Source organism: Aptenodytes forsteri, unplaced genomic scaffold (genome assembly GCF_000699145.1).
Source record: "Aptenodytes forsteri isolate BGI_AS27 unplaced genomic scaffold, ASM69914v1 Scaffold103, whole genome shotgun sequence".
In the NCBI taxonomy this organism is placed as follows: domain Eukaryota; kingdom Metazoa; phylum Chordata; class Aves; order Sphenisciformes; family Spheniscidae; genus Aptenodytes; species Aptenodytes forsteri.
The window spans coordinates 668,809-689,273 of record NW_008796051.1 but is presented as its reverse complement, the minus strand read 5'-3'; the positions used below and the strand labels follow the sequence as shown (position 1 = coordinate 689,273).

General features: G+C 41.5%; 1 protein-coding gene across 1 annotated transcript in view; it reads left to right on the top strand.

Moving 5' to 3' along the window:
- Window positions 1-20,465, top strand: part of SVEP1 (sushi, von Willebrand factor type A, EGF and pentraxin domain containing 1) — a 152,475-nt gene that overhangs the window by 87,932 nt on the left and 44,078 nt on the right. The window contains exons 22-33 of the mRNA XM_019473913.1: window positions 75-169; window positions 1,360-1,456; window positions 2,105-2,218; window positions 3,108-3,221; window positions 4,110-4,311; window positions 5,350-5,507; window positions 7,080-7,281; window positions 7,909-8,084; window positions 9,426-9,550; window positions 14,090-14,213; window positions 14,740-14,910; window positions 17,060-17,233. Of these exons, the coding sequence (XP_019329458.1) occupies window positions 75-169; window positions 1,360-1,456; window positions 2,105-2,218; window positions 3,108-3,221; window positions 4,110-4,311; window positions 5,350-5,507; window positions 7,080-7,281; window positions 7,909-8,084; window positions 9,426-9,550; window positions 14,090-14,213; window positions 14,740-14,910; window positions 17,060-17,233 (1,752 nt within the window). The remainder of the gene's footprint in view (window positions 1-74; window positions 170-1,359; window positions 1,457-2,104; window positions 2,219-3,107; window positions 3,222-4,109; window positions 4,312-5,349; window positions 5,508-7,079; window positions 7,282-7,908; window positions 8,085-9,425; window positions 9,551-14,089; window positions 14,214-14,739; window positions 14,911-17,059; window positions 17,234-20,465) is intronic.

Sequence of the window (20,465 nt, the reverse complement as noted above, 5' to 3'; positions counted from 1 at the left end):
TTATTATGCCCTCAGGGAATAGGGACCTTGCCATAGAGTATTATTAATAGCACTTTCATTTCTTTCCTCTTTAGGTTTTGGCTCTACTTTTTCAGCAGCTGAGGAAAGTGTAATGATGGTACCAGCCTCTCCAGAAAATATCAGCAAACAGTACAAAGTCAGCAGTCAGGCAAGGACAAGATATATTTTCTGATGCTCTCTCAAATGAAAGAGAAGAGTGCCTTATGCAGCAGTAAGGCCTTTTTAAGGTCTTTTTAAATGTAATTGTTATGCTGACTATATTTCCTGAAGAGATGACAGCAATGGTCATGAGGGGAACACTCAAACTCTCTTTGTAATCATAGAAGAACTTTTGCTGAACAAAGGAGGCTGCATCAGCTATTGGCAATCTTAAGTTCTGGACTTGAAGCCTTCACCTGATGTATGAAATATTTATCACACTTAGAAAAGAAATGTAAACTCCGTGGACAAGGTTCAGCCAATCTATAAAAAGTAGATTGACTGCACTCAGTCATCTGATGTCTTCCATATGCTGAATTCCAGAAAATGCTACCAGGCATCTCAGTCCCAGTTGTAAAATCTTTGTTTTACTTATTTCAACATAGGTACACTTGAGAGGAGGCAAGCAGAGCTCCTTCTGCTGTTAGTAGCCCCTTTGAAATACAGGCAAGTCCTCATGTGATAGAAACTACTCCAGTGACAATGTTTGCTAGAGATGCCACCTTACCCCTACCATCTCCCCCACCAGTCTGTAGCTCTGACAAGACTGCTTTGTTTGTATCTAAAGTTAGGATATTGTGTGAACAGGAGCGAAGTTGACTGATGATAAATTTGGCCTGAACCATTATATAACATGTAGATAGGTGACAAACTGATCTCCTATGGTTTTAGCTGAGCACTTACTCAAGGGCTTTGCTGAATTCAGGTTTGCTACATTAGAAAAAACAACGCCACACAGTGAAGTTCCCGACCAGTTCACCTGATGACCAGTAGCAGGAAGTGATTAGCCAATGTAAAAGGATGCAAAGTGGAGAATTCTCATATAAAAGATAGCATAATATAAAATGTCACCTGTGAAATCATAGCTCAGAAAGTTTTAAGGGAATAACTGCAATGATCATATTTTGCTGAGTAGAAGGTAATTTTAAAATAATAATTCAGATTCCTGGTATTTTTCTCTAGAAAAAAGAATGGTTGGTGTGTTGAGGAGGCAAAGAGGAAGAACGAGAAGTTAATGGCAGTGACTTTTTTTCCCCAGCTTTCCACAGTGACTATAGGGTGTGCAGTTTAAAATTAGAATATTTTGTTGCACCTATATTTCCACCTTTACTGTAATTGTATCATTCTTACCTCTGGCAGGTCTTTCATGAGTGTTTCCTGGAACCATGCCACAACAATGGGACATGCAAACAGTTGGGAAGTGGATATATTTGCATATGCCCACTTGGATATACAGGTAAAAAATTGAGAAGCAGGTGGAGGAGCTAACATGTCTCCATGCCCTTAACATGAGCAAGCATAAAGGAGCAAAACATTTCAGTGCAAGAGTATAGCCTAACTAATTGGAATATCCATCACAAATTTAGCATACATAAGTATTAAGAAAAGAAATAGTTCCTCATGTTCTCGCTGAATTATATCGTGTTTGGCAGAAAAGGATTCTGAATGGGGTTTCTTTTAGTGGAGTTAGTGGATTTGAAAATCCTATCACTTGGCAATATTTATGATTAGCAAATCTGGAAATTTACACTCTAAACAGCTAATTCCACCAGACCTGCCTGTACTCCTCTTCACTGCTAGCTTCCCAGTTGCTTCAAAGCAGATGACTTACTAGTCAGCTATTATCAAGAAGTGATCTCTGTTACTTGTGATAGGTATTAAGTGCCATTATCTGGAACTGATCAGTCTGTTGCCCGATGTGCAGCATACCTTTCTAATAGCATTTTGTCTCAGGTCTGTGTTAAAACACAATCTAAAGAGAATATAATAAACCTGAATGTCTGGTAACATATGCAATTAATCAATCATGTTTTCCTACATTAAGTAGTCGTGACTTCTATGTTGCTGAACAACTTCAAATTTTGTCTGTTATTTTGCATTCTAGGCTTGAAATGTGAAACAGAAGTTGATGAGTGTAAATCATCTCCTTGTCACAACAATGGAATGTGTAAAGACGGCATTGGGACCTTTGTTTGCCATTGTCAACCAGGCTATTCAGGTAATCTGTTTCACCTCATAGCTCCTCTTCAGACAGGCATTGTTTCTGTGCCAAGTAGATAACACAAAAGACAAGGGCTATATAATTCCATATCTGTGGAATATAACAGGAAAGCAATCTGATCTACAGGTTAGAGTAAGGTTCTACTGTATGTGAGTAAGTTTTGAAATGAAAGGATGAGCATTCAGGGACAGTCTGTGCAAGTTTGTGCATGTATGCTTCTGTTGTGTGACATTTCTGGTCTGAAAGAAAAAAAAAAGGAATGAAGTTTAGGGAATTAGTAAATAGTCGCAGGGAAAATGCTTGTCAGACTGAATATGGCCTGACTAGACAAAGCAATTATGCAGTTACTTTACTGCAGCCCTATGAGTAAGTGAGTGGGCTTTTTCTTATCTTTTTTCCTCAGCCTTTTTAACTCTCATATGCATGCATGTTGAAGGTGTTGAAGTCTGTGTGGAAACTGACATGCTTGAGTACTTTGCCAAACCAGCACCTAATTTCTAAATATTGAAATAAACTATTGAGGAGATAATTTTGTGTGATTAAGAAAATTAATCACGCCTGGTGTTTTCCACTGGAAATGGTCTCCCTCATTTTTCATGTTTATGGCTATACATTTATTAACAGCAACACTTGCTGGATATTTTTTAAACTTTATAAAGGCAAACCACGGACTCTCACATCTTTCATATTCCAGCATCTAAATAACACAGATGATCTCTGTAGATGTTTGCAGTAGTGCAGTCAAACATGGAACTTCATCACCTGATCTCAGTAGCCTTTTGTTATGCAAGCAGTATGGTGCTGTTCTGTCTTCCACATTCAGTCACTGCAGCATGCAGACCTTGAATATGTCTTGATCATGCCTTGTAACCGTTGCTGTTTGAAGGTCTCTTCTGTGAGGAAGACATAAATGAATGTAGCTCCAATCCATGTTTGAATGGAGCCCACTGTGTTGATGGCAAGAATGGTTACCGCTGCACTTGTGCAAAAGGGTTCACAGGTACACCTTTTTCTGTTTAAGTCAGCCTTTACTTTTTCTGACCAAAAAAGATGTCTTCCTACCCTGTCCAAAGTATTTCAATCTCATTGCTATATATTACATATATTATATGGTGATATGGATGTACTAGATACCCTACGTCCATGTAATCTCTCCGAGTCCCTGTAGCGTAAGGGTGGCTTCAGAAGGATTTACTAAGTGATTGGTCTTCTGTTCCTAATTTTGCCATGAACTCACTGGAGGAAACAATAAGGACATTCACATGGGTGCAAATTGTTATTCTTAATTATTTTTTAAAAAGAAAAATATTATAACAGTAGACAAGATGGTCTATATTAAAACTACTCCCCATCCTCATACTCAGCTTCCTACTGCTATCATAGATTTCTGTAACAGCTAGGCATATCTGTTGGTTATCATGTTGCCAAAGAGCTCCACTATAAAATCACATGCAGTTTCTTCATTCTTCGATGCTTGTAACATAAAACCTCTTTCACACCAGAAGTCAGTCATATGTTTCTGGCTTTCATGTTTCTCCTTAGAGTTAAGGTTCTACCTAATTGTCTTTTGTAGCAGCTTTTCATTAGTTGCTTAGAATAATTTCTCAGGTGATTTCCTGATTCAGCCCAAATTACTCAAATAATGGGCAGTATTCGTTTAAATTCCCCACAGTTTGCTGAGTGTTAATTTCTACAACTGCAAAGATGGTTCCTGTAATTCTTCTATGACCACTTAACCTCAGTTAATGGAGTAAATCCCAAACCTGCACGGTTACCCTGGTGTTTGCCAGAAGATCAGCATCAGTCCTTAAAAAGCAGAGATGGGTTAGTAATCTTCTTTCTTAGGTTAATTTAAAGCGGAGCTGTGACTTTGTTCTTTTCTTCTCAGGTGCTCACTGTGAAACGGAGGTCAATGAATGCCTTTCAAACCCGTGTCTTAATAGGGCTATTTGTGAAGATGGAGTTGGCAGTTTCTCCTGCAAGTGCCTCCCAGGTTTTACTGGTGTCTTGTGTGAAAGAAACATCGATGAGTGTCTCAGCAGACCGTGTAGGAATGGAGCTACGTGCAGAGATGGTATCAACAGCTTCAGGTGAAAAACAGATGATTGATGTAATACAATGTGGAAAGTCAGATACGTTGTGGTGCTTCAGCCTTCTTAGATTTCAGCAAGGCATTTGGCTGCCTGATCCAATATAAATGGTCCCTGTATGCACTCTAAAGGAGATTTTAAAGGCAAGAAAATAAATCCTAGTGTCCTCACTCTTAAAAAATTCCAAGGTAGACAGCAAAGAAAATATGCAGGGTTTGAATTGTAAGAATGGTAGGCCTGCATGGTTTTAATATTGATCTTCCAAAAGAAATCCACTTTCCCAAGCTTCAAGGGCTTGTCTTGCTTTCCACTAGAAGAATAGGTGATGACCAGTTATGTACCTGATAATATTACATTCCTGTAGCCTGCAAGACAGGGATAGCTGTACATATTAAGAATACAGAGATTAAAATACGAACACCAGAGGAATCTTCCAAATATTTCTTTTTATGTTTTAGGGTATCTGAACTCAGATCAGAAGTTACACATGCCAATAGCAGTGTCATATCCTAGATCACTGTAGAGATAGAGAGATGGACCAGCTGTTACTGTCTGGGTTTAATAACTCTTTCCCTCCCCAGAGCCCCAGAAGTTTTGGTGCCTTTCAAACACCTTGGTTTTCCAAGTACCAGAGGTTTTGGTGCCTTTCTACTGCCCTGGTTTTCCCTCAGTATAAGCGTATATGCCTTAAAAGTCAAGTGCCTCTCATCTGTAATTCTGTGGACTCTAGAAGGCATGCTTCACTCACAGGAATGCAATGATTGCCTCTCCCAATTTCATATGAAGAAACGCAGACACTGTGTTTAAATATTGTATTGTCCCTATCAAGAAGAAATATTATGCAGCTAATAAAATACAAGCATACTTAAAGGAACAGCCAAAATAAAATTCCATTAATTCTGTAGTATCTCTTCTGTTGATTTTTTTTTTTCTTTTTTTCAGTATATCCCATTCCCATTGGTGGATCTGGCCTCATGGCCAGGATTCTTTGTCGTGACAGCGGCCACCTTTGAAGTGTGCTTCTCTTTTCCTCCATAGGTGTCTCTGTGTGACAGGGTACACAGGACTAAACTGTGAAGTGAACATCAATGACTGTGACTCCAGTCCCTGCTTAAACCAAGCCACCTGTGTGGATGCCTTGAACTCGTACGTTTGTAAATGTCCCCCTGGCTTTACAGGCAGCAGGTGTGAAACAGGTACACAGGACCAAGTGTCAGAAAAAGGTGGCTTGACTAAGTCTCTGGGCAAGATTTGCGCTGGCTGGGCTGATTTCATACAGCTTCCCCAGGAAGCAGCTAGGGTGGTGGGACTCTTGAGGGGCTAGTGGAGCCTCTGTGACTGCAGTGTTAATAAGTGTAATTGCAGACAAGTAACAGCATGTGTGCTATGTCATTTATATTCATTTCTCTTTTCTAAGGCACAGTTCTATCTTTTTAATACCTAGTAGGTCTATTGAGTTTAATTTGTATTTGCTCTGTGTATCTGAGTTAATTAGAATCATAGAATCATAGAATAGTTTGGGTTGGAAGGGACCTCTAAAGGTCATCTAGTCCAACCCCCCTGCAATGAGCAGGGACATCTTCAACTAAATCAGGTTGCTCAGAGCCCCCTCCAACCTGACCTGGAATGTTTCCAGGGATGGGGCATCCACCACCTCTCTGGGCAACCTGTGCCAGTGTTTCACCACCCTCAGCGTAAAAAATTTCTTCCTTATATCTAGTCTAAATCTACCCCCCTTTAACTTAAAGCCATTCCCCCTTGCCCTGTCACAACAGGCCCTGCAAAAAGTTTGCTGCCATCTTTTTTATAAGCCCCCTTTAAGTACTGATAGGCTGCAATAAGGCCTCCCTGAAGCCTTCTCTTCTCTAATTAGCTCTTTCTGTTTCTTGTATTTCATGTAGGGCTTTGCATCATAGGGTTAGAGATTAGTATGTGGTAGTCTCAGCTTTAGAAGTCCTGAAGGCATCAAGTTCCCTACAGGCAAAAGGGCATGAAGTTCACTATGTTTGGTCACACCTAGTGCAACTTCCTGGATGATGCTGGAGTTAGGCCACACAACCACGAGGCTCAAATCTGTTTGTCTTTTAGCTACTCCATGAAAATTATAAAGTGTTACACTAGTAGCTGGTGAATCTTTAAACAGAAGCTGAAGAACCTGTGTTGATTTTACAGATACAGTAGAGGACATACAGGTCATATAGACCTACCATCCTATGTCTGAATTTAATAACACCCAGCTTTCAGGAGAGCTCCACTTGGTACTTTTACATGTAGTATTCTTGTAAAGCATGTCACTCTGCATTGAAGAGCAGCACAGAAGTGCTGTTCCATACCAGTGCAGTGTATTTCAGTAAGTCCAGAGCAGAAATATATATGTTTTTTTTTTTTTTTAACCTTGACTCTTGTGAATAAAATGGAACCAGCTGATCACACCTCTTTGGGTTGTTGGGTGGCAGATGGATAGGTCATTTTATTGATAGAGCAATTCAGCAACCTGAAAAGTAAGATTCATGTTCACTGTTTGTTAGATAATCAGCTTCTTTTCTAGTCATTTTTCTTCAAACCCTGTGTGTTTTCTGGCCTTGGAAGGCTCTGTATGCTGGCTGATATTAGACTGCTATACATTCTTTCTACCTCTGATCAATTTAAAATGAATAATTTTTGTAGATGGGTTGCATTCCATTTTATTGCATTTGCTTAGATTCCATTTGATTCTCTTTCTGGGTTTTCAGGAATGTAGCTCTGAAAACTCTTTGTCTTTGTTGCAGAACAGTCCTCTGGTTTCAATCTTGATTTTGAAGTCTCTGGTATCTATGGATACGTCATGCTTGATGGTGTTTTCCCATCTCTTGGTGACATCACCTGTACATTCTGGATGAAATCCACTGACACCACAAACTATGGAACTCCCATTTCTTATGCAGTGGAGAATGGAAGTGATAATGCATTTCTTCTGACTGATTACAATGGGTAAATCACAGTTCTGCTTTTCTGTAGATAACAGATGTCTTGAACTGATAAAGAAAGCATAGGCCAGAACTCTGAATATCAACTTTGCCTACTTTGGCGTAGAAAAATCTGCATCCAAACTCCATAGCTGGAGTTGACCTTGTTTTGTTCTTCTCCTTGCTTTGTTTCCTTCACTTTTTGCCAAATAGAAGAGTAATGGCAAGAAAGCAGTGAAGTTTAGAAAGCAGGATGTTTTTGTCTGGACTACATTTACATGATATTTAAATGATGCATTGAGACAATGATTGGATAAAATGGAGCTCAGCACTCAGCGTACTTGTAGTGTGACTCCAAAAGCAGGGACGGACCCAAGGGGCAAGTTTTAAGAATCTGGCTATGACTTGAGTCTTCATATTGGTACAAAAGCACATTACTTATTTCACCATGCTTTGCATATGATAACCATAACTTCCAAGTTCTCTGAGAGAGGGATATCTTGTATGGTGATCTTTCAAGAGAGATTTCTTGTATGATGTAGACACAGTTACCTCATTTGGCAAATAACATTGCTTTGAGTCGTGTGGGACAGGCCATGCTTTTGAAGTTGCTGCAGGCAACTGAGTATGCCTTCGTCTTCCTTCCATGCAGCTGGGTTCTTTATGTAAATGGGAAAGAGAGAATCACAGACTGTCCTTCAGTGAACGATGGTAACTGGCATCACATCGCGGTCACATGGACATGCACGGATGGGGCATGGAAAGTGTACATCGATGGAAAACTGTCTGATGGAGGCAGCGGGCTCTCTGTTGGTTCAAAGATCCCAGGTATGCTTTATTTATATTACACCAGATCTGTTGCCTCTATTCTGTTTTTATTGCAGAATTTGTTGTGCCTGCAAGGAAATGTTTATTTTGGTGGTTTTAGTATGTTTTCACATTTTCAGCATTTATGCAGGGCTCATGTTTGCTATTCTTGTTCATGAGGACAGTTCCCTCACTCAGCCTCGCTGAAGACAAAGTGCACATTTCTAGGGTAAACTAGTAGGTAACTTGTTTTGGGGGTGACAGAGTTTAGTCCACAAAGGAGCCTGTGCTGAGCTGATTTTGGAATGGCTTTGTGAGAATAGGTTTCTCACACAACAAACAAGTTTAACTGGCATTTTCCTTACAAGTGTGTGCTCGGAGTTGATTGAATTAGCTTTCTTCTGTTACTTTCAGACATCTTTTTAAAGTTACGTTTGCATTTTTTCCTAACAAGGTGGGTTTTGCTATTTCATTGTTTCCTGTGATCAGCAGTCTTTCCAGTAATATCAGAAGACATGAAAAGGAATACCTTCATCATTGAAGAGCTGTGAAAGGCCTGATGTTAGATTGCTGCAAAGAGATTTGGTTTTGATAGTGTTTTCATACTGCCACTGTCCAAATTTGCATGGGAGTTTCAAAAAATTATCCATATTAAAAAAAAAAAAAAAAAGGAAATATTTTAGTCTGTGTACCTTATGCTTGCCCCGTCTTTCCCAATTACATTGAAGTTAACCTCCAGAGACAAGACCTAAGGAAGTGTGCAGTCTCCATTATTTTTTGCCCTTGTCCACCCACTCTGTGACATACAAAATGCATGTCCACATCATCTGTGCTACTGGTCAAGGAGAGGAAATTTAACTTGTATGGCATGTCAGAACGTTGACTGTCTAATCACCAATGTGCTTCTGAGCATTTGGAATCAAATTTGTTTTACCTGACTTTCTAAGCTTTTGTTTAAAGCAGGAGGTGCAAGCTAGCACCGTAAAATATGCCCCACCTGCTCAAAACTGCATTTTGCATTGCTTTGTAATATGCTTCAAATACTGAGCTAGAAGTGGTCTCTTAGAGTAAATACCATTCTTGAAGCAGCCATGTAAAGTTTCTGCTCTGATCAGCTTGAATTTAGCATTAATGCGTATTTGAGAGTCAATTCCAAACTGTCATGCTCACTTACCTCAGTCTAGCATAAGGCTTCCCAGAGGTTTGCTGAGAGGATTTGTTGAAGGTGGCTGGTCTCCTGCACTACAAACTCGTAAGTAATACAGGGTAGCAAAAGTTTTGTTTTGCTTAGTTTTTAATCTTCTTATGGGGATCCCTGCTGTAAGATTTTCCTGTCCCTGTTCTAATTCTCTCTGAGTTTAGGTGGTGGTGCACTTGTACTGGGTCAAGAGCAAGATCAGAAAGGCGAAGGATTCAACCCAGCTGAATCTTTTGTGGGGTCCATCAGCCAGCTCAACATCTGGGACCATGTCCTGTCTCCACAGCAGGTAAGTCCTTACTGCAATGTTTGAGGACAGGGCTCTGAGCGTAGGATGAACATTTCAAAAGGCATTCAATGTTAGCATATTGGATAGACCTCTGTTCCCACAGAAGTCAGTGAGGACCAGATGAAGCTCTGGCTTAGGGTAGTAAGCTTAGTATAGTAAGCGGAGTAGCTTTAAGCAAAACTAGGTGTCCTAAAATCAACACTGAGTCACCTTCTATTTTGACGGAGCCTTTCTGTGTTACGTAGCTTTGAAAGAGACATGAAGGCATATACAAAAGCTAGCAGCCCTGTTAGAAGAGGGAGAAAACCCAATGAAACGAGCTCAGGGCTTGTTTTACAGGTTACAGTTCCTCATCCTGCTGTGTGAAGGCACAGTGTGAAGTATCTTCACTGTGTGAAGATACCTTCAGAGGGAAGATATCAGGATTTCTGTCAATGCATTAGACACTATGGAAAATCTGAGCTATATAGTCCCAGGAAAAGTCTGAATGGGCAGCATAACTGAATATTAGGCTACTTTTATTCATGTACCAAAAATAGAGGTTTGGCACTAAACTTTCACAGAGTTAAAAAATTAGTGTAAATCAAAAGATGCCTCCAAGGACAGTGATCCCTCAACTTCTCTGGGAGACAAGCTTCAGTGATCAGTTATCCTCAGAGTGAAATTTTTTTCTTTGTATCTAGTTGGGACCTCCCACTTCTGTTTGAGACTACTGTTTCTGTCTCCCACCACACACTGCCGTGAAGAGCATGACTCTATATACTTGATTACCTCCCCATAGGTAGCGGGGGCTGCTGTTAGGTATCCTCAAAGCTGTCTCTGCTCTGGGCTGAACCAGCCTTGGTCCCACAGCCTCTTCTCACAGGGCAAATGCTCCATTCTTTTTGATGCCCTCACCCGAACTTGCTCCAGCTTGTCAATGTCTTTCTTGTACTGAGGAGCCCAAAATGGAATGCAATACTCCAGATGTGGTCTAATAAGCACTGAGAAGAGGGAATAATCCCTTCCTTGGTTTTCTGGTTGTGACCCTATTCACACAGCCAAGGATGCTGTTAGTCCTCATTATTGCCAGGGCACACAGCTGGCCGATACTCAGCTTACTGTCTGCTAGAGCCCCTAGGTCCTTTTCCACAGAGCTGCTCCCTCTCCAGGCTTTCCGAGCGTGTATCATTCGGAGGTTTTTCCTTCCCATTTGTTCTTGTTGAATTTCATGAGGTCTGTGTTGGCCTATCCCTCCAGCCTGTCGAGGTCCCTATGGATGCAGCTCTGTCTTTGAGCATACTGACTGGGCCTCCCAGTTTGATATCTGCAAACCTGATGACAGTGTGCTCCATCAGCACTTCCTGGTCATTAGTATTTCAATTCTGAAGGTCAGAAATGATGAAACCGTTGGTAACACTTGAACAGCAAGGACTAATGTTCGAAGTTAGAGGCATTTCTTGGGGGAAGGGTCTTTGGATTAAAAAGTTTTGGTCCTCTCCTGGTGTTTTTTTAAGGTTTTACCACTATTTGGTGGTTTATCACTGTTTGTTATCCATAATCCAAATACGAAATAATAAAATTAATGGAAAATAGAAGTAAAGCAGAATCTTTGCTTCCAGCATCCAAATGTCTCCTCTGCTTCTTCTTTTCTTTGCTACTTCAGCTTTCTGCTAGGTTCAGAACCGCCCAGCAATCTGCTACTGTTCTGGGCTTCTGGGGTCACCAATTGTTGCATTGCCAAGTCAAATCTTCAGGTTTTTGTTCACTAGCAGTTTTGAAGCTGATAAGTATACATGTGATTTTTACAGGACACACTGGTGAAGAGGTTAAGTGCGATTTTCTGAGTCTTTTTCAGTAGTCACCTGTCTTTAATGACAGGCTTGATTAAATTCCCATTTGCTTCAAATGCAATACAGTTAGAACAAGGAAGAAAATCCTGCCCTTCATTTATGTTACCCATGTGACTCATCTGAAAAGACAGATGTGAGACCAGACAGGGAGCTGAGCTAAGTAAATTTCCTATAAAATTTTTAACTCATTCATTTCAGAGCTTGGGATAGTAAATCACTATCGTTATCTGTTATTATCAGTTTTGTTGTGGCCAGCTGGAACTGTTCATTAAGTCTTACCTTCCTATTCTCAGCCATAAAGGAAAGCAGGGTGACAGAATATGTTGCCCAGTGAATAACATAAAGGCAAAGTCCACTCTTCTAAGATTTTTCTTTGTGTAGTTGAGTTGCTCATCCACTTGCACATTAATTTTGTATAGGTAAACCAACAGTCTGGTTGTTTTGTTGCTGAGCAGACAGCAGTAGAAATATGAGTTGTCTATATGGGACTGTGAGGTCCTTTCCGGCCCTCCATTCTTCATCATATGGCTTAGAAGGGCCGATTCCCAAACCTGCCTTACCCACACTGGAAATTTTTCCCTGCAGACTCCTTGCAGCTTGTTTGCAGCCTTTGGCCTAAGCAGTTTCCATCAGCACATACTGTTGAAGTGCGGTCTTTGAAATGGCCTCAGAATAAACAGAGCAGCTGCTCTCTTCTCCAGCTAAGCTGGCTCTAGAAGAGTCTGATCCGCCTCACTGGAGTTCAGTGTAGGGGCAATATGAGAATAATTCAGTCTGAGGTTCACGGTGTACCTTTCTTTCTCAAAGACAGACAGTATAGCACTTTATTCTTGTAGTTGATTTCATCCACTAGAGACTTGACAGAAGCCAGTCACCCTTCTGAGAAAGGCAGTTTCCCAACTGTTCGGCATGAACTGGGCACACCTGTGCTTTCTAACTAGCTAGCTGTGCCCTGAAGCCATGCTGCATGTATTGTATGGGTAGGCTGGCTGTGCTGAGATGTACACAGCCCACTGGGCTGCTCATCTTTGCTCTCCTTAGTTCATTTTTTCTTGCTGCTGAAAGAAGCATTCCTTTCTCCCTGTCCGGGAATTACTGGAATGACCCTCCAGCACAGAAGAGCCAAAGAGTAGAAAGTAGTCTCAATAGCCTAATTACTAACGTGTTCTCTTAATTGAATAACCATCTTTTCTCCATAGACCACTTCCCTCTCTGATATCTTAAAAGAAGAGGAAATCCTTAATTATCCCTTTTACTGCACATTTATCCTCCTCAGGGCGCATATGTTTTTTTCAGCAGTTCCGTGGCTGAGATATGATTGTGTCTGCCCTGACGGGGAGAAGCATAATGGGGAGTACTGTGCCAATAATACACCTTAGTCCCAGTCACCTTCTGGGACTATGTTTCCTTTCTGTTCCTGGAGTTACAGTGAACAAAGGCAATGCAGAGCGAATCCAAAGCCCTGGTCTTTCATTTGCAGTTTTAAAACATTTTCATGTAGCAGAAGTCTCCCTGAGCATCCAATGGAACTAGACAGCCTTCTTTTTTACAAATGTTGGGTTCGGGACATCTGAGCTCCTCCCAAGGGACCACTATGGAATATTTATGTGACGTCCCATCATTAAGGGTCAATCTGCATATTCTGACTATTGCATATAATTTACACTGGTGTCTGAGTAGCTTAAAAGTGCTGTGCCATCTGGGGTTGTAGTCCCCAAATTCCTTCTGTTGGTGGCCAGGTAGAAATATAATAATGTACTATGTTTAATAGATTCTCAGAGTCACAGTGAAGAAGTAGAAATATTTTTACCTTGTTAATATTTTTTTTTTTTTTTACATTAAAATGCAATACTGAAACAGCTTAAGGATTCCCACTGGCATTTCAGTTTCTTATAGTAAGAATGGAAAAGAAACCCCTAGTGGTGCCATTAAAGGAGTTACGTTTTAAATGGAAAACTTTTCCATCAGAGATATTTGACCAGATCTGCTCTCAAGATACTAATCTGCTGTTGATCTAACAGTGTGTTCCTTTCTTTCTCCTATCCTTAGTTTACCTATATAATTCCTGTTTCAGTACATGGTTAGTTATGGCCCTGTCTTGCTTTGGTTGAACTCAATGCCAATACTGCTGTTAGTATGGGTGTGGGTGGGCCTTGCCTGCAGTGTTTTTAAGAGCCTAGTGCATTGAATTCACAAAACTCTTGTCCTGGAAACAACAAATTGCTTTATTAAACTGTTCCTATTTGTGTTTGTGTTCCTTAAATGTGGTCCAGTGCTAGCAGAGTTTGCAGAATGCAAATCTTCAACATTAAGTTCCTTTCGGCTCCTATTTGACATTTTTCTGCAAATACATCAAATTTTCTCTTCAGGTTGCATTCTCATATCTGCCTTTTTCTGTGACGTAAATACATTTTTCTTTCACACTAACAAACGCAATTGTGTTTCAAGAACTATGTTTTATACTTTGCTTGTATGACAAGTATTCCTTCAGGTATTGCCTCAGTACATGCCTGTCCACAGCTAGCTGGCTTATATGTACAGAATAACAAGTAGTTCAGGCAGAAGCCTCTTGTGTTAGAAAGGATGAACATTGCTTATTCAATGATTAGTTCTAGTGTTGCATGCAGACATGGAAGGAATATTTTTTTTTCATTCTTTTCCTATGTGGTCCTTAAACAGCACCTAATCAACTGTTTTAAATCCATAGGTAAAATCTCTGGCTACATCCTGTCCAGAAGAACTCCAAAAAGGAAATGTGCTAGCCTGGCCAGATTTCCTGCCAGGAGTTGTTGGAAGAGTGAAGATAGATTACAAGAGTATATTTTGTGCTGGTTAGAACTTTATTTCCTAGAACCCTTTTTTCCTGAACAATATTATAAGACCCTTATGAGGCCAAATATGCTAGCTTGCAGCCTTTGCCCTACTAACCTTGAATAAATTATTTTGATAATTTGACAGTTAGAACATTCAGTCCTTCATTCCTCAAATTCCAGGGTTTTGTAACAAAAGTTCATTGGAATCTCTGACAGAGATTTATTGCTTCCTGAATTGAGATGGGGAAAGCGTGAAGATGGTGTTGGGTCAGAAAGAAGTTTTTCTTGTCTTTTATTCTAAAAATAATTGGATGGTACTAAAATACCTGCTACCTCCTCACTTCTTTTACTACAGATTCCTTTTCTGATGTTGTTATTTGATGGTTCTCAAAACCCTTTGAACCCGAGCAGGATATAGCATACGTAACACTTTCCAAAGCTTTCTCCTGGATAAACTTATACAGGATCAAACGATCAGATAACAAATTTATTCGTTTCAGCACATAGCTATATCTCTTACTGTATGCATATATTTTGTCCACAGACTGTCCGTCTTTGCAAGGATCCATACCACATCTGCGGGCCTCTTCTGCTGATTTAAAGCCAGGGTCAAAAGTGAGCCTTTCCTGTGACCCAGGCTTCCAGATAGTGGGAAACTCTGTTCAACACTGCCTTAACCTGGGACAGTGGACACGGCCTTTTCCCCGCTGTGAAAGTGAGTTGTCTCAGTGGGCTGGCAGGATTAGGAAACCCTAGCTTTTATTTGGACCCTATCACTATTCATGGCCTGTTTATCCCTGCAGCTATGATGCACTTGAATCCATCCATGTTACAGCATATACATACATGCTTAAAACTAAACTCATGTTTTACTGAGCAGGAACTACACCACAATCGGATTCTGCCACCTTTTTCAGACAATTTCTAATGCCCATGGCAGAAATTAGTCTATTTGGATCAGCAATCTGATACTCTGAAATTTCCTCCCCAGTGGCACCAGGAGTATGGAAGATGCACAGGAAATGCCAGAATATCCCTGTGATTTTTAAGTGTCACTGAGAACATCTGGTCTGAAGTAAAAGTCTTGGCATTAGTATGTAACAGAGTAATTTCTTTAAAGGCAGTAGATATATCTGTCAGGACTTAGAAGTGCTCCAAGACTTACAGGATTTCTTCTAAGAAACTGGGCTGTATACATTCAGGTTGCCAAGGTTCTTTGATTCCTGCTTTCCTGCTCCTGCCTTCTGCTTTCCTTTGGTTCTCCTCTCCTGTGACTGCACATGTGACTGCAGTTGCATGTGTTGGAGCTGGCTATATTTTTCATTTCAGCAGAATAGTAAATTAGGTCCAGAAGTAGGTATTGCATGATCCCAAAATTGATCAGTAGTTTGGAGAAAATAATGAAATTTGTTAAAAATACCTTAAAAATAGTTTGAGCTAGATGTGATGCGATTTTCATCTTCCTCTTTATTCAGTTGTTCATAGCACAAATCCAGGATCTGTCTCCTCTTCTGCCTAAAGAATAGCATGCATGTGAGGATTTACCCAAAAGCAAGTCCTCCTGGGCAGAACGTAAGTTCACTGGCAGAGACAGCTTGGCTCTTTCTTGGTGTGTTATCAGTGACAAGCCACCAGAATCCTGTTAGTATTGTCATCTGATTTCTCTGTGTAGGGCCAGGCAGTTTTACCTGTTGAGCACAGAGCTCAGACAGAACAGGGTTGACCTGCCAGAAACATGCTGAGTGAATGAGGGCCAGACCCGCCCACTGGCCTTTCTCAGCCTGTTCCACAAGTACCTGATGCATGAAAGTGGGTTGAAGATAGCTATGTCCTGCATAAAGAACTACTGGGTTTCTAGTGGAAGGTGTGGTACAGAAAAGGTTCTTCTGCTAATTGAATCAGGCTGATTGTAATCACTGCCTTCACCCACCAGGATCCTTTTCCTCTTCCGGCTACCAAAGACCCCCAAAACCACAGGTCCCCATGCCCTGACAGCCTGTCTTTGTTGCAGGCTCTTCAGTTCTATCCCTCTAGAGCAAGGACTTGGCTTCCATTACCACGGGCTCTAAACACTTCACAGTGTCTTACTGTGTGATCCTTGAACACGGCTGGGGAGCAAGGAATTGCTACAATCCATGTAGTTGCAAAGAGGAGCTGTGTAGCTGTTGGAATAAGTTCGTGTCATCTTAATTGAAATGAAGTTGCACAGAAGCAGCTCTGGTAGAAAAAATAGCAACCTCCAGCAGACAGGTACCAGTGGTGCCTTCTGCTGTCACAGCTGGGATCAGGAGGGCTTATTTACTATAGTCAAAGTCAAAGTGATTGACTTGTAGACAAGACTGTATGTGATGTCAGTTCCAGTCTCTCCATCATTCATGCACTCCCTGGTCTCAGACCAGTACTGTAACCTCTTAGCAGTAATCTGTTAGCTAGTTTTGCGATGTTCAAACACAGTAACATCGAGCTTGTTTTTCAGTGAAGGGAAATAACAGGAACCTCCATGGAGGCAAACTTACTTGTCCTTTTTCCTTAAAACTCACCAAGGATCATTGATTATCAGGGGAAGTGTCCTGTGACTGAAGGGCATCAGATCTTAGTCACAGATGTCTCCTCCAGAGCTAGCAGAATAACAGGAGCTGGAGAGTCCTGCTGAGTCTCTGAGTGACAAGTGCCCACAAAACAAGATCCTCCACCAAGCCTGGAATCAGTTAGCTACCTCAGAAAAGGACTGGGCCTTCTTGTGGATGGGATTCCACAGTTGCAGAGAAAAAAATCTCTGTTGGTGGCTCTCATGTGGAATTACTCTGAAGTTGATCTATATCTGCTCTGCTAATGTCTGTGCCTTCTTTTCACTCATGTTGCAGGAATCAGCTGTGGAGTGCCTCCACCTTTAGAAAATGGATTTTATTCAGCTGAGGACTTTTTTGCTGGCAGTACCGTTACCTATCACTGCAACAATGGCTACTATTTGTTGGGCGACTCCAGGATGTTGTGCCTGGACAACGGGAGCTGGAACAGCATTTCACCATCTTGCCTTGGTGAGATGTGCCATACATGTGGCTGCATGGGCTGGCGATCTTGCACTTCTGTGCCCTTGGATTTGGGTGGGATTTCATTCTGAAATTGCGAAGGCTGACCAGAGTCTCAGAAATCACACTCCAAAATATTCATGTTTCTGAAATACCATGTTCAGCATTATGTGAAACAAAAACTACATTCTGGCACCTTTCTCTGTCAGTCCTCTTGTATGCCCCACACCCTATACTTAATAAGCCTGCATTGCACTCCCAGCCTCTCTCTTTCCAGGTTCATTTAGCCCTGGAGTCCTTGCATTCTCTGCTTCTAACCTATGCATTTCTCTGCCCTTCAGCACGCTGTCAGTGTCCCATACTCTCTGACCAGGTTCTTTTAAATGTTCCACGCATGGAGGTTGTGATGTTTAATATCAAATTTACTTACTTGAAGATAGTTGATGCTGCACAGGATTTCTGATTTAGAGTGGTACAAAATATACTGCATAACACAGTACAAATAAATGCAAGTTACACTTAGCAAAATATAGCAATTGTAATACACAGTTCAATCACAATACCAATGTGTTCCCCATTACCAGTCTTTATAATATGCTCACCGTCGTGACACTGGGTGTCCCCAGTAGCCAGGAATGAATACATGGGTTGAAGCCAGCTCAAGCCCGGTGCTAGTTGTCTGCTTTTTAACAGTCTATGTTGGCCTGAGCCATATTCAGTTCCCCCCCCATGCTAGTCTGACTAACTGAGGGAGACATTCGCACTCTTTTAATGAACTCCGGGAGAAGCATCTGCACCACCAGTTGATCCACTCAGCTGTTGATAGCTGTTTACCTAAAACAAAGGCTGCCTTCCTATCCCCTTGTGTTGAGTCAGCTTCTTTGTAACAGCAGTGGTCAGTCACAACCTGCATTATTCCCTGAGCTTCATGGGCAGATCACCTTTGCCCATCTCCTCCGAACCTTCTTCCATTGTGGAGGTTTATTGGTCCGTCACACACGCCTGTCAGCAAGCAGCTGCAGCATTGAGAGGGCTGGGAGTGCACTTACGGACACAGTTCACATAGTTGCCCCACCATAGCTTACTTCCTGGTCAGCTGGGTCTGATGTACCAGATGCAGCTGCAGGAGCTGAACGGTGAGACAAACCAGCATTGTACTGAATACAGAGGACTGCTGGAATCCACTAGCTAGTTGTACTTGGATTGCTGCTTAGTCATGCCTAACATGGGAGTTGTGGGGTAACAACTTGGCAAGATTTGTGTTTGATTTGACTGAATTTTATGTAGGTACAGAATATAATTTTTTCAGTGAAGACGAGCGAAAAAAAAAAGTCATCAGTCTTTTAGTTCTGTCAGAATTCACTTTGGAGTAGGATCCATCTGATTTCATAGCATCCTGTCTATTCAGAACCTCCAAACAGACCATCCAGTCTGTTGTTCCTCTTTTTGCTTTTCTCCTTTGCACTTTATACCAACACCTAAAGATCAGAAGGCTCAGAGCAGGTGCTGCAAGGCTGTCCAAAAAGTTCAATGTCTGTGTGGTAGGAAGCATGATGTTGAGAAGGAAAAGCCCTGTGCCCCACCTTCCAGCTTGCCTTGTCTCTCATAAAGCAGAGTAGACTAAGGGGAAAATGAAAACAAGTGGCTTTGGCACCCTGACCCACCCTTTACCTTTCTGATTCACACTCCAGGCAGATGCTAACAAAGCCTGGTACACCTATGCTCTGGGGCATTCCTTTTGCTCTGTTATGGATCTGATTCATACTGTCCTTCCGCTCTTCCTTGCCTTACAAGACATTACAGGAGAAGCAGCCATTCCAGTTCTGCTGTGGTAGCACTTTGCATTCTCCCAATGCTTGTGTAATTGGCAACCGTTTTGATTTCAATGTGCAGCTTTCATCCTGCATGTCAGAAGGAAACTCCTTTTCTTTTCAGAACGTTGTTGGGTTCTTTTCATGCTGGCCAGACTCATTCAGCAGCGAAGAATAAACATGCCTATTCAGTAAATTTTGTTGCTTTTTTAACCAAGTTGCTTTTTTGCCTGGAAATAGGCAAAGAACTCCAGCTATATCTCTGCATGGTATACCTAGTTCAACAGCTGTCCTGTAGCAGGACTTTTAAATGAAGAATTGTTCTATCTAACAGTCTGGTTTATATAAGGGATAATCCCTGATGCCAGCATTTTTCATTTAGATACCTTGAAACTGACCCTTTGCAATTTATGACTCATTGTTTACATACCAAGAACACTTCTGTACAGTCAGGATTTGAAAGCTGATATGAAGTATTCAGGAGTGAGGGATTTTTTTTGCTGTACAGTACCAAGCCACATGGAGCATAAATCAATTGGCATTTTTAGGCACTACTAGTCGTATAAATAGTTAATTATAATAACTAATATATTTTGAACTCATTTTAACTTTTCTGGCAACTGCAGGCACTTCTCATTCCTCATCGAATGTAATTGTCTTCAGCAAAGATGGGGCTCTAATCATATTTTATGTTCAGAGTATTTCCCCTCTTGGCTAAGTTTTCCTGTCCTCCAGGTGGGAAGTTTGAGATACAGAGGATTTCCCAAGCAAGTGTTTAATGCAGAAGTCCTCCCTCATAGTGTCTGTCCAAACTAGTAGTAACAGCACATAGAATCATAGAATCGTTTAGGTTGGAAAAGACCTTTAAGATCATCAAGTCCAACTATTAACCCAGCACTACCAAGTCTACCCCTAAATCATGTCCCCAAGCTCCACATCTACACCTCTTTTAAATACCTCCAGGGATGGTGACTCAACCACTTCCCTGGGCAGCCTGTTCCAGTGCTTGATAACCCTTTCGGTGAAGAAGTTTTTCCTAATATCCAATCTAAACCTCCCCTGGCACAACTTGAGGCCATTTCTTCTTGTCCTATCACTTGTTTCCTGGGAGAAGAGATCAACCCCCACCTTGCTACAACCTCCTTTCGGGTGGTTGTAGAGAGCGATAAGGTCTCCCCTCAGCCTCCTTTTCTCCCGGCTAAACAACCCCAGTTCCCTCAGCCACTCCTCATAAGACACGTGCTCTAGACCCTTCACCAGCTCCGTTGCTCTTCTTTGGATGCACTCCAGCAGCTCAATGTCCTTCTTGTAGTGAGGGGCCCAAAACTGAACACAGTATTCGAGGTGCGGCCTCACCAGTGCCGAGTATAGGGGCACGATCACATCCCCACTCCTGCTGGCCACACTATTTCTGATACAGGCCAGGATGC